General features: G+C 34.0%; 1 protein-coding gene across 6 annotated transcripts in view; it reads right to left on the reverse strand.

Annotated features, from left to right (window-relative positions):
* VPS13A (vacuolar protein sorting 13 homolog A) overlaps positions 1 to 14,710 on the reverse strand; it is a 293,093-nt gene that overhangs the window by 228,304 nt on the left and 50,079 nt on the right. For all 6 annotated transcript variants that reach the window (XR_011649379.1, XR_009186770.2, XR_009186769.2 and 3 more), the window contains exons 10-17: positions 11,778 to 11,835; positions 7,319 to 7,446; positions 7,005 to 7,111; positions 6,082 to 6,253; positions 4,539 to 4,601; positions 3,938 to 4,067; positions 2,977 to 3,071; positions 2,495 to 2,637 (exon numbers count right to left, since the gene is read on the reverse strand). Coding sequence is in view for 3 of the 6 variants with exons in the window: in XM_058301627.1 (XP_058157610.1) it covers positions 2,495 to 2,637; positions 2,977 to 3,071; positions 3,938 to 4,067; positions 4,539 to 4,601; positions 6,082 to 6,253; positions 7,005 to 7,111; positions 7,319 to 7,446; positions 11,778 to 11,835 (896 nt within the window). In the remaining 3 variants the exon portion in view is untranslated. The remainder of the gene's footprint in view (positions 1 to 2,494; positions 2,638 to 2,976; positions 3,072 to 3,937; positions 4,068 to 4,538; positions 4,602 to 6,081; positions 6,254 to 7,004; positions 7,112 to 7,318; positions 7,447 to 11,777; positions 11,836 to 14,710) is intronic.

Consider the following 14,710-nt stretch of genomic DNA (forward strand, 5'->3'; position numbering starts at 1 on the left):
AATGAAATAAAAAAATAGATAAATGGGACCTCTTCAAAATAAAATACTTTTGTGCTTCAAATGACTTTGTTAAGGTGAAAAGGCAGTCTACTCAAAAGGAGAATATTTTCAGAAACCACATACCCTGTAAAGGTTTGATTTCCATGTTATAGAGAGAGATCCATACAACTCACTGGTAAAAAGACAAGCAACCCAGTTTAAAAACTGGTGAAAGACTTGAATAGACATTTTTCCAAAAAGGAAATAGAAATGGCCAAAAAATCACATGAAAAAATGCTGAACACCATTAGCTATTAGGGAAATGCAGATCAAAACTACAATGAGATATAATTTCATGTCTTACAGAATGGTCATTACTAAAAAAAACCAGAAAACTACAAGTATTGGAGAGGATATGGAGAAATAGGAGCACTCCTCTGTTGGTGGGAAAGTAAAAATGGTGCAGCCTATGTGGAAGACAATCTGGCAGTTCTTCAGGAAGCAATATACACAGCTGCCATATGTTCCAGCAATCCTGCTACTAGGAATATATTCCAAAGAACTGAAAATAAGGACATACACAGATATTCCCACACCAATGGTCACAGTGGCTTTATTCATAATTGCTAAAATATGGAAACAACCCGAGTGTCTATCAACTGATGCATGGATAAATAAAATGTAGTGTATACATACAATGGAATTCTATTCAGCAGTAAGAATAAATGAAGTCGGGATGCATAAGAAAACATGGATGGACATTAAGGATATTATGTTGAATGAAATAAGCCAGACACAAAAAGACAAATATTGTATGGTCTCACTAATATGAACTAAATACAATGAGTAAACTCACGGAGTAAACTCTTTAAGTATAGGGTACTAGGAGATAGAATGTGGATTGAGAAGGGGGAGCTAATGCTGAATGTATGTAGAATGCTTAATAAGGGTGATTGTAAATGTATGGAAATGGATAAGAGTTCATGATAACACATTATAGTGAGCATAACTAACACTGCTGATTTATAAATGTGATTGTACCTGAAAGGCGTAGTCTAGGGAGATTAATGTCAACTGAAAGAAAGCTACAGGATAATCTAGGGACCATACAACACAGTGAACCCATGGTAGATGGTGGACTGTGGTTACCAGTACAAAATGAGAACATTCTGTTATAAACTATAACAAATATAAAATACTAATATACGGAACTAATAATGGAATGGTTTGTGGAGAAAAAACGCCAAATATAACTATAGACTACAGACTACAGATAGCAGTAATATTATGATGATGTTCCTTGTTCACAACAATACTGTTGTACAAATGTATCACAATAATGTAAGGCATTGGTGGTAGGGCAACATATGGGAATCATGTATGGTATGCATGATTGTTTTGTAAACTCACAACTTCTCTAAAAAAAAAAGTCAGATTAATTATACATTATAGTAAATGAGATGAAGAAATTAAGGTAGAGTGAAAAAAAAACCCACAATGAGATAATACTTTATACCCCTTAGGATGGCAATAATCAGAAAGACAGATAATATTAATAACAAGCATTGATGAAGATGTGGAGAAACTGGAACCCTTATACACTGTTGGTGGCCATACAAAATGGTATATCCACATTGAAAAATGATCCAGCAATTCCTCAAAAGGTTAAACAAAGAAGTTACCATATTAGCCAGCAATTCCATTACTAGGTATAGACCCAAGAGAAATGAAAACATATGTCCACAAAAAATCTGGTACATGACTGTTTAGAGCAGCATTATTCATTATTTCCAAAGAGTAGAAATAACCAAAATGTCCATTACCTGTGGAATGGGTAAATGAAATGTGGTATATCCATAAAATAGAATATTTTTTGGCAATAAAAAGGAATAAAGTACAATACATGCTACAAGATGGATTAAAATATTATGCTAAGTGAAAAAAGACAGCCACAAAAGGTCTCATACAAATGTCTAGAATAGGCAAATCCATAAAGATAAAGATTAGTGGTTTTGAGGGGAGAAGGAAATTGGGAATGACTGCTAATATATATAGGGCTTCTTTTTGGGGTGATGAAAATGTTCTGGGAAGTAAGATAGTGGTGACAGTTGAGCATCTTGTGAATATACTAAAAACTAATGAATGAATGTACATTTTAATGCATGACCTATAAGGTGTATAAATATATTTCAATAAAACTGTTAAATAAAAGAAGTGAAATAAAGACAAACCAGATTGTTACAGGTGTTTCTTTTCATGTGGTGTGAGTGCTGACAATCACTATATTTTTCTTAACTGTCTTTCTACTTCCTCAGCTTGCAGCTTTCTAATGAACATGCATTATTTTAACAATTTCATATATTACTGGGAGAAAAACCTAATTCCTAAAGAACTACAAAAGAATATTGTTAAACTCTTAATACTCTTCATAAAAGACTAAGATTGTCATCTAACTTCCAAACTCACAGTTTAAATTTTTTTCTTACAGTAAAAGAAAAAAAAAATGAATACGTACTTTATTGCTTGTGCTCCAGGTCTTTGTACAATCATGGTGCTAAATTCTTCTACTACAATATCTAATAGTTCAGGTTTTTGGTGATTTTCTCTTAGAACAATGGACATACTTTTCAAGTGAACAAAAAACTTCATGGCTTCATACTAGAGAATATTCAGAAGAATAAAATGAAAAACATATACATGTAAACACATCAGATACTCCTATTCATATATTTCAATCATTCCAAAAAACACAAAAACTCTAAAAATGACCCTTTACCTACTAAAGAATCACCACATAAAAGCAAAAAGTAGGTGACAATTTTTCTTTCCATCTTAAAAACGAAAGCCAATGTAATATTTTACAGACCCACAGAAAGATTACTGAACAAAACAGTTTCAAATCAGTAATAAATATATCACTGAAATTTCTTCTGAAAGACTTAAAAATAGGCATGTCAAACATTAAACTCCCAGATATAAGGCAAGAAAACATCTCACAGTTTTTGGCAAGGTTGGATCAACTGCTGTTTCACTATAGCCAATTGCTTCGTAGAGCTTAGCTTTTTCTTCAGTAGTCAACATTTCTTCAAGACCTACAAATCATATAGTATTCTGTGTTTGCAACTGATAACAAAATAAAACCAACTCGTAATTTAGCTGCCTTTAATAAATAAAATTCAAAATTTACTTTCTTTTTATGATGGTTTTAAGGAATTACAAATCAATGTTAAAATTGCATTTGCAATTTTAGAAGTTATTCTCCAAAAGTAAAAACCAAGTATATAAACTTAAATTTCTGAATGTTTGCATTAAGAAATAGCTAAAGAAATGGTTAAGTGTATTAGGCATTTAAAGGCATTGTACTAGGCAACATATTTAGCATACAAAGTAGATAATATTAATATCATAATTTTCCTCCATATTATAGATGATAAACAAGTTTATCTTACCAAGGCCAGACTGCTAAAATCCAGGATGCAATCCTAAATCTTTAAGCCTCCAAAAATGTGATCTTAACCATCCGGTTATATATTATCTATACTAGATGATCAGGAAACAAAACTCTTTCCAAGAAACAATTTCAACAAAAACTTAAATGGCAATGCTTTATGCCATTTTGCAATTTTTATTTTATCAAAATTACTTGCTAAATACATCAAATAAATCCTTTGGGCACAAACCTCTTTTGTAAAGCTTAATTAGATGAAAAAAGTTTATTTCATTTGATTACTTGTTTCACATTTCATTAATATCATTTTATATCAAATTATACAATGATCAATTTTATATTTATTTATAAGTATTAGTATAAACAATACAGATATGTATATATATTTATTATAATTTCAGAGAAAATTTTCTGCAAAACTTGACTTTCACATCAGGTGAACAGTTACACAACCAAAATCTAATGATTTGTGTAATCTAATGATTAAGTGTCCACTACTAGAAAACATACTTCCATGTTTAACATGTGGTTGCTCTTCAGTATTTGTTTCTGACCAACTCCATATCCAGCTAAACCATCCTTTATCATCCTCTGCTTCTTTTTCCCCTTCTTTGTAAATCCTGTATCCAGCTTTCTTTACCTAAAATGAATGCCGTTTCAAATAAATGACAAATTAACTTTTGTTTAGCAATTTACAAAAATAAAAATGCATATTTCCAAATCCTACATGTTGAGTGAATAAATATAAACAGTATATAAACACTGACAGCAGAACACAGTAATTACATCTTTTGCCAAACAGAGACTTTACAATTACCATGTAATTCTCCCACTGTTTAAAAGAGCTGATGATCACACACAGGCAAACGTTGGCTTTTCACCTTCACATGACCTCTGAGTATTTGATAAACTCATTATTTGTAAAGAATGTTTTTCTCATAGAAACTTCTATCTGATTCAAATCAATATGCAGAACGATAAATCATATTTTCTTATCACATGGAAACTAAATTGTGAGCCCCTTTTAGGAAACAGCACATAATAGCACAATATTAATGACATTATGGAGTTTAGATTTATTTTTATAAAATGAAAGATAATCTGGAATTACCTCAACTTCTGCTTGTTGTCTTGCTAAAGTTATATTAAATACATCCAGGATCTTTTCCAACTCCTGAAAATATTTTTTTTAAACATGTTAACTTCACAAATCTTTAATATATAATCAAATTGCTATACAAAAGAAATATTTTTGGAAGCAGAAAGCAGAACATCCATTATTACCATCTGTTAAATTCTGAGAAGCAATGCTTACATATATATAATCCTGGAAATTAATGGTAGAGTAACTTTTTGAACAAAAAAATCATACAATTTTGCATATACTCTACAAGAGCTATAAACACAGATACCATACATAATTTATAATGTCATTTATTTGCATTTTAACTAAAGCCAAGGATAAATGCATTGCCATGTTCAACTACAATTATAAATCTGCCATATTATGTGTATAGGCTCACACGTCATTATGATATTCCAAGTACGCCTAGATACACGTAAAACTTGTTTTTAAATTTTATGCTTTTTAACGCTGTCATGGCTGTTGAGATAAACTAAGATAAGCTAAATCTTTTACCAGACCTATATATTCCCATGATTATTTTCAAGAGTGTCATGCTCAAGCCACTTTTTCCCCCCAAAGAAATAATCATGACAATGTTGAATTATATAGAAGAAAACTTAACCCATGGTTTTATTGTCCAACAGACTTGGAGAATTGGGGTTAAGATCCAAAGTAAATAAGGAAATCTGAAAACATCCTTAAAAATTTCTAAACTTAAGCATTCCTAATATCCCTAGGTCTTCAGGAAATACCTCACTTTGAAAATAAAAGTAAAACCCAATCTTTAGGGATTTCCTATATGGAAACGCCTGGATTCATAACGGTTACATTGATTTGTTCAAGAGTCTAACTCCACTTAAGTTTCTCTAAGCTGTTTATTACCCATCTGTAAAATAGTCCCTACCTAGGTATTCCATAATTTTAAAAGGTCCGTTACTTGGTAAGACTAAAACTTAGAGAACACTCAAGACTGACAATTAAATGTTAAATTACTGGTAAAAGACTAGAAACGACACAAGAATAAAGAGGGAAATAAAAGAGCTCTGACTGGGCAGAAAACTCAGGCAATTTCATTTAAGAAATGGGACTTAAAAGATGAGCAGAAGTGGGATAGGCAGAGAGAAGAGAGACAGCAAACGGAATATGAGCAAAGGTATAAGAATGAGAATGAAACGGGAAGCCAGGATAGATATGTGATTAATGCACAGTCAGATGGTAACACAGGAGAAATGAAGTGCTGACAGATAACATTTTAAGCTTTTGAAGTTAAAAACATCATAACATGAGTCTTCAAACTATTTGCATGAACCCAAATCCTACCAGACTGAGAACAATTTCAAATTTCAAAAGCTCAAAGGAGAAGTGAAATTCTAACTGAAGTAAAACAGGAGTACAAAAAAGTCCAGGTAAAAGAGACAGAATGGTTTGTCAAAGTTATAGCAAATAAAGAAGGAACTGTTAGTCACTAAAGGCTAAGGAAGACTTATGCAATATAAAATACTGTTAAAAATTTTTTTTAAATGCTAACCTCCAAAGACATAAGAATTTCACCAGTTGGCTTCTTACTCGTTAACTTTTTTTTATATAGTTCTTTATATTGCTTCACTTTTTGCCTATGTTCTCTAATATGCTTCCATGACCACATCCGTAAGCGGGGACAAACATTTACTTCAAGAACACCATTTATAGCATAAGCCCACCTAGAAAAAAAACAAAAACTACACATTTAACACCCATAAGCCAACAGTATAAAATATAACTGATATTGCTTCTACTTTAGCAACATACATAATTATAATACAGAACTTTCAATACAGGGACTATGAAAATGGATTTATTAGCTGGGCTGTTGGTTTTTTTCTAATCCTTTCTGCATTGATCCATTAATTATTAATCTTACCACCTCCCTAAGAGAAAATAAGCAAACTCATTCAATTTTGTTAAATATATCTATAACTTTTCACAAGTCCTACTATAACATTAATTGGTAAATTATACTTTAGACAACTGAAAGAGTATTTGCAGCTTCTAGAAACTAGAGAATAGCTTAAGCCTGGAATTATAGTATTTTTCAATTGAGGGGGGTGGTGGAAAGGTAGAACTTCATATCCCCTAACTAGAAAAAAATAGAGTTTACTATGCCTAATATAGGGAAAAAAACATTGCTAGGAAACAAACTGACAGGTCATTTTTTTTTTTAGCAATTACCAAAAAACTGATCCCTTTATAGTAAACAATAGCTATGGTATTGTAGCATCTCAAGTCGAAAATCCATTACAAAGAATTCCTTAAGCCTATTTCATTACCATTATAAGCAGCTTCATGTTTCTAGCCACAAATCAAACTATAGTATGCATCATACCATATAAAAGTATCTTTAAAAACTATTTTTAAATCAAAGAAATTCAGTTTTGTGCCATATTTTTTAAATTTTAAAAAAAGACATTTTACCATTCCCTGGCATGATAGTGAAGAGATACATCAGGTTTGAATTTCCTATATGGAAGATTTTGCTTCATCATATCAATTGATTCAAGAAGCTCCATAACACTGAAATACTAAGGAATGAAAATAGTAAAAGTTTTTAAATGTTTCAGAATTTTTTGTTCCATTATTGAATATAAAGTCTAAATTATTAACATCATTACAAGTTATGCAAGAAATGTTTCCATATAACATTATGAATTTCTGAAATACACTGACAATCTTAGGTCTGCTCTTGTCAAACTATAATTCACAATTTAAAACTTCATTTAAAAAATCACCTGTGGTTTATTAAATTCAATTGCTATTTCATATAATTCAACATCCAGGTTTATTTTGGGTGCAGAAAAGTCAAAATCTGATCGATGATTCATCTGAAGTTTGGCATTAGCAGATATGGGACGAAATACTGAAAAATAACAAAAATTGAAAAAATTAAGTTATATTTTAAGAATCTCGCAGTGCTAGATGGATCAAGCTGAAAACAATGACTTTCATTTCTCTTTTACCCTTTAACCAATTCCTGGATGTCCACACTGCCATAATTTGATCAGATGAATTGTCAGTCCCTTAATTAGCGGTGAGGATTCTTTTTATCTTTTTCCTACCTATATTTCATGTTGTCTTCCCAAAAAAGTACCATAAAGGCTAACTGGTCTTCCCTCCAAAACAACAATATATCTTAAAAAGCAGGAAAAGTCTCTAAAAAGCAATATGGTCCCACAAAATATTTTTAATAAAGGTACAGTTGTAGGGAATAAATGTAAATAGAAATGCTAAAAAAAAAGATTGTACTTAATCCTTGGTTTTCATTATATATTTATAATTTCTGATTTTCTGATAAGTTTCTCTGTATTCATTCTCCCTTTTAACTAACAAAAGGAGGGGAGAGAAGATGAGTGCTTATCCAGGATTACCTGCCTGGTTCAATAAGATAAAATTCCTCTCAACCCTTCGTACTTAATGCCCAAAAGGACAAGCACCATGTAGAGAGAAACCAGTAATAGCAAAATCTACAGAGATCAACTATTAAATTATAAACTAATTTATATAAAGATACATTTCTCCTATTTAAGTTTTTATACTTATAAGCATTCAAAAATACTCTATAGAAATAAATGCTCACAGATCTTGCTCTGTGATCTTACAGTGAAGTGGTAGGAAAAATAAATAAATCTAGTGGTTAGTGATAGTAGCTATTCAGGACCTACTGTAGGGATCACCAAGAACATGAAACAAGCAACAAAAAAATGATCCAAAACCATATTAAGTCAGGATCCCTGGCAACCTCAGAATATTTGGAAATTAAATCATTCATTTTATTATCCCTGAAACTCTTAAGTTCATAGAGCCAGAAAACAGAACATTACTTTATATTGAATGCACATAAAAAAATTTTTTTAATTTAAAAAAATAAATCATTTGAGACCTGAAAATATTTTTAACCTAAAATCAGGGTATGAGGTTCCTATATCATAAAGCCACTCCCTATGAATTAAGAAGCAAATCACCAGGGACCAAACCCACCGTCAGTAAGAGTCAGAGAAAGCATACTATTTAAAATATCCCCAAAATAAACTCCATTTTAAAATATTTTAACCATAGAAGTCTATTATAATGAGATAGTAAAAATGTATTTGCTGGCAGGTCAAGAAAGCACAGCTTTGAGGAACCACATAAGATACCCCTGGCGCCCTTCCTGATGGCTCTCCCAAACCTTTCAATAGTGATTTGGAGCAGTCAGCACCCTCTTTGTGGATCCCTAGCCTTGTTCCATCTGAGAAAGACTGATCTGGGAACTCCTCCTCTATGATCCTTCTCTCCCAGAATCTACCCTCCAGACAAAAGCAGCCTGAGACAACAGAAGTAGTGTAAAAAATCAATAGAGATGGAAGATCTAGGGCAATGGCTTACCTGTTTTTAGTCCCTCAGTAGAATATCCAGGAGAAAGAAAAGGTCGTCTCCAGGGACGTAAAGGGGGCGTTCAAACAAGGCCACTAGCAAGCACAAGCCCAGGACAAGACAAAGACCCAGAAAAAAACAGAAAGGAGCCTACACTGCATTCACCTAGAGTGGAACTTCCTGATAGGAGGGCTGGCATTCAAGAAAATCTGTCATATCACCAGCTGGTTACAAACTCAAGAAACAGACATCGCAGAGAATAAAACCCAGAGTTAGCATTTTCAAATACTGTACAGTGTGTAACAAAATATTACAAGATAAAGGAATAGGAAATGATGGCCCACCCAGAGGAAGAGGATAAAAATCCAAAAAACATCAACAAAGACCAGTCTGTGGACATACCAAAGATTTTTAAAAAATGATTTTCAACATGCTCAAGGAGATAAAGGAAAATACAGAGGTAGAACTAAAGGCTACCAGGAAAATAATAACGAAAAATATGAAAATCTCAATAAAGAGATATTTTAAAAAGGAGGGAAGTGGATGTGATTCAAGAGATTGAACTCCCACCTACAACATGAGAAGTCCATGGTTCAGTTCTGGTGCCTCCTAAAGAAAACAGAGCTGGTGTGATGGGCAGGCAGGCAAATTGACACAACAAGAAGACCCAACAAGAGACACAAGAAGAAAAACATAGTGAGAGACACAACAAACCAGGGAACAGAGGTTCCTAGTACCTCCTAAAGATGAAGAACAAGACTGCGACCTGATGCAATAGGCAGGCATAGCAAGCTGACTCAACAAGATAAAACAACAAGAGACACGTGAAGAAAGTCATAATGAGAGATACAACAAAGCAGGGAATGCAGGTGGCTCAAGTGATTAGGCACCTCCCTCCCACATCACAGGTCCTGGGTTCCCCCTAAACAAACAAGAAAGATGAACAGACACAGGAAGTGCAAACAACAAGGGGGTGGGGAGAAATAAATAAATAAATAAAAACAGATCTTTAAAAAAAAAAAAGAATCAAAACAGAGCTACTGGAGGACCACAATAATTGAAATGAGAAATTCTTAGGAGGGTTTCAACAGCAGACCAGAACCAGAAGATGAATCAGCAAACTGGAAGACAAGACCACTGAGAGAGTCCAGGGACCAATGGAATCAAACTGAGCTCAGAAATCAACCCTCACATTCATGGCCAACTAATTTTTGACAAAGGGCAAAAGGCCATGTAATTGGAAAAGAATAGTCTCTCCAAAAACTAGTGCTGGCTAGATGTCACACCACTGCAGTGAGAAGATGCATAAATGAGCAGATGCCACAAGTCAATAGACTGCTGCAGCCCACAGGGAGTGGGTGTGGCTCAGGTTGTTGGGCACTTGCCTCCCATGTGGGAGATCCCCAGTTCGGTTCCCAGTGCTTCCTGGAGAAGTTGAACAAACAATGGACAGACAGACGAGAGAACCATTTGGGAGAGAGGAGGGTAAATTAAAAACCTTTTAAATAATAAAAAATAAATTTAAAAATCTTTAAAAAAAAAAAAAACTGGAGCTGTGGAGTTAGGTCTTCATTTGCAAAAGAATGAAAGTGGACCCCTACCACACACATATACAAAAGTCAGCTCAAAATGTATCAAAGACTATAATATAAAAGCTAGAACTATCAAACTCATTGAGGAATCATCTTCAGGAAATTGTGTTAGGCAATGGTTTCTTAGACTTTATACCCAAAGCACAAGCAACAAAAGAAAAAATGGATATATGAGACCTCAACAAAATTACAAACTTTTGTGCCTCAAAGAACTTCATCATGAAAGTAAAATGACAACCTACATAATGGGAGAAAATATTTGGAAACCACATATTTGATAAGGGTTTAATATCCAGGATATATTAAGAAATCCTTCAATTCAACAACAAAAAGACAACCTAATGAAAAGACTGGGCAAAGGACCTGAATAGACAAAGAAGATATACAAATGGCCAAAAAACACATAAAAAGACGCTCAACACCATTAGCCACTTAGGGAAATGAAAATCCAAACCACAGTGAGATATCATTTCACACCCACTAGAATGGCTACTATTTAAAAAACAGAAAATTACAAGTGTTGGCGAGAATGTAAAGAAACAGGTACACTCAGTAATTGCCAAAAGGAATGTAAAATGGTACAATCACTGTGGAAGACAGTTGAGTGGTTCCTCAGAAATTTAAATATAGAATAACCACATGACCCAGCAATTCCACTACTAAGTATATAACCCAAAAGAACTAAAAGCAGCGACTCAAACAACTATTTGTATAGCAAAGTTCATAAGGCATTATTCACATCTGCCAAAAGATGGAAGCAAAGAAAGTAGCCATTAATTAATGAATGGATAAACAAAATGTGTTATATACATACAAAGGAATATTATTCAGCCATAAATAGGAATGAAGTTCTTATACATGCAACAACATGGATAAACCTTGAAGACATGTTGAGTGAAATAAGCCAGAAACAAAAAGGAAAAATATTTTTTATTTCACTGATATGAAATAATTAGAATAAGCAAAGTCACAGTCAGACTCTAGTGGATGAGGTAGGGTAGAGAACAGGGAATTACGGCTAAATTATATTGCACATTTTTCATTTCTATGGTTTTGAAAAATAGCCAAAATCTCCCCCCACAACAAATTATGTAGAAAAAAATATTTTAACTTTTTCATATGTATTTTAAATGTATTAACAATATATGAGAAAATTTAATATGAAATATCACATCAATATTACCAATGTTAAGTTTAAAATTTATACCAACTTTTAATTATATATATTTTTTTGACATATACTCACCTGAATCATAACCTTCTGGAACAACATTTTCTTTGACAATGCCATTCTTCAAATTGTTCTATTAAAAAAAAATTTGCTTTAATTCACAATCAAAAACTAGAATACAGGTTACCAGGAACCAGGATGAGGGTAGGGAATGGGGAGTTCAATACTTAATTGGTAGAGAGTTTCTGTTCAGATTGAAGGGAAAGTTTTGCTAATACAGGCAAACCTCAGAGATATTGGAGGTTCAGTTCCAGACACTGCAATAAAGCAAATATTGTAATAAAGTGAACCACAGGAGTTTTTTTGGTTTCCAGTGTCTAAAAAAGCTATGTTTACACAATACATAGGCTATTAAGTGTTCAATAGCATTATGTCTAAAAAAGGCAATGTACACAGGTTAATTTAAAAATACTTTCTTGCTAAAAACAAATGCCATCCATCATTTAAGTCTTCAACAAGTCATAATTTTTTGTCTGGTGGAGGAGCTTGCCTCAGTGTGGATGTTTGCTATCAGATCAGGGTGGTGGTTGCTGAAGGCCGGGCGGCTGTGGCAATTCCTTGAAGTAAGTTAACAGTGAAGTTTGCAGCACTGACTGACTCTGACTTTTACAAAAGATTTCTCCATAGCATGCAATGCTGTTTGATAGCATTTTACCCACAATAAAACTTCTTTCAAAATTGGAGTCAATCTTCTCAAACCATGCCACTGATATATCAATTTTCTGTAATATTCTAAATCTTTTGTTGTCATTTCAACAATGTTCACATCTTCACCAGGACTGAGTTCCATCTCAATAAACCACTTTCTTTGCTTATCCATAAGAGGTAACACCTTATCTGTTCAAGTTGTATCATGAGATTGCAGCAATTCATTCACATGTTCAGCTCCACTTTTAATTCTAGTTCTCTTGCTATTTCCACCACATCTGTAGTTATTTCTCCCCTGAAGTCTTGAACCCTTCTACATCATTCATGAGATCAGAATCAACTTCTTCAATTCCTGTTAATGTTGAAATGTTAACTTCCTCCCATGAATCATGAATGTTCTTAATAGCATGTAGAATGATGAATCCTTTCCAGAAGGTTTCAATTGACTTTACACCAATCCATGAGAGGAATCACTATCTATGGCAGCAATAGGCTTGCAAAATGTATTTCCTGAACACTAAAACTTGAAATTCAAAATGGCACCTTGATTCATGGACTGCAAAGTGGATGTTGAGTTAGCAGGCAAGAAAACAACATTAATCCATTGTGCATCTCCACCAGAGCTCTTGGGTGACAAGGTGCATTGTCAATAAGCAGTAATATTTTGAAATGAATCTTTTTTTTTCTGAGCAGTAGATCTCAACAGTGGGCTTAAAATATTCGTAAACCATGTTTTAAACAGATGTGCTGTCATCCAAGTTTTGTTGTTCCATTTATAGATGTCAGGCACAGAAGTTTTCAAAACTCTTTAAGAGACCTAGGATTAGCATTAGCCCCTAACAAAAGCATCTGCCTGTCCTTTGAAGCTTTGAAGCCAGGCACTGAGCTCTTCTCTCTAGCTATTAAAGTCCTAGATTGTATGACAGTTTGAAGCTTTTGTGAATCCCAGAAAGTATGTTCTTGGAGCTAATTCATTCCGGTTGGTGTAGGACCCTTTGACTGGATTAGACACAATAAAGTGACCCTTTGATTAGATAGCTTTAGGGTTTTTGCTTGGACTATTTCAGTGAGGTGTGACCTAGGATGTGTCTTGGCCCCTTTGCTAATATCTTATATAAACAAAGAACTGAAAGCAAAAACACAGAGAAAGAAAATGGCTAGTTTCACCCAGGCCATGTGAGACAGGACCCCAGGATAGGCTAGAATCACAAAAAAACAGAAACCTCAAGAGACCAAGAGAAAGGTGAGAGGCAGGAATCACCAGAGCATGCAGAAGCTAAAGCAACAAGGCTTGGAGGGAAGGGAAGAGAGGAGCCATGTGCCTCAACACCACAGCTGAGCTCAGGAAGAAAGTGAGTCTGGAGGAAATACACAAAGACCAGCTATCATTTTGCCTTCCCACTTGGCAGGAGTCCAGGATCTGACAGCAGTCAATCTTTGGTGAACCAGCAACTCTACTGATGTCTTGATTTGGACATTTTCACAGCCTTGGAACTATAAGATTTTACCCTAATAAATTCCCATTATAAAAGTCAATCTGTAACAGTTTGATATAATTATGAATTCCAAAAACAGATATTGGATTATGTTTGTAATCTGGTCTATTACTGGGCATGATTGAGTTATGACTAGGATTTGATTGGGCCACATCATTAGGGCATTGAGTTCCCACCCCTTGATAAAAGGCATGGCAAAGGACAGATTTGGAACTTTTGAAGTGAGGGTTTCTGATGTTGTGAGATTTGATGTTAGAGTTTGATGCTGAAGACTTAAGCTGGAGTCCCAGGAAGTAAGCTCATGAAGGAAAGAGAAGCCAGCCCCAGGAAGAAAGGAACCTTGAAAACAGAGAAAAGTAAGCCCAGGAGCACAGGAACCCAGGAAGCCTGAACCTTTGCAGACGCTCGCAGCCATCTTGCTCCAACACATGACAATAGACTTTGGTGAGGGAAGTAACTTATGCTTTATGGCCTGGTATCTGTAAGCTCCTACCCCAAATAATTATCCTTTATAAAAACCAACCAATTTCTGGTATTTGCATCAGCACCCCTTTGGCTGACTAATACACAACACACTCCTGGTATTTTTCGCATTGATAGCCTTTAGCAAACTAAAACACATGGCATCTTCTTCCAAAACCTTCAATTTGTTTAAAAAAATAAAATAAAACACAGTATCTGCAACATGTAATAAAGTGAAGAACAATAAAAAGAAGTATGCCTGTAGATGGTAATGCTGGTAGCACAACAGGATGGTAGCAAAACACTGGGAACGTAATTAACACCACTTAATTGACATTTGAA

Source organism: Dasypus novemcinctus, chromosome 8 (assembly GCF_030445035.2).
Source record: "Dasypus novemcinctus isolate mDasNov1 chromosome 8, mDasNov1.1.hap2, whole genome shotgun sequence".
NCBI lineage: Eukaryota > Metazoa > Chordata > Mammalia > Cingulata > Dasypodidae > Dasypus > Dasypus novemcinctus.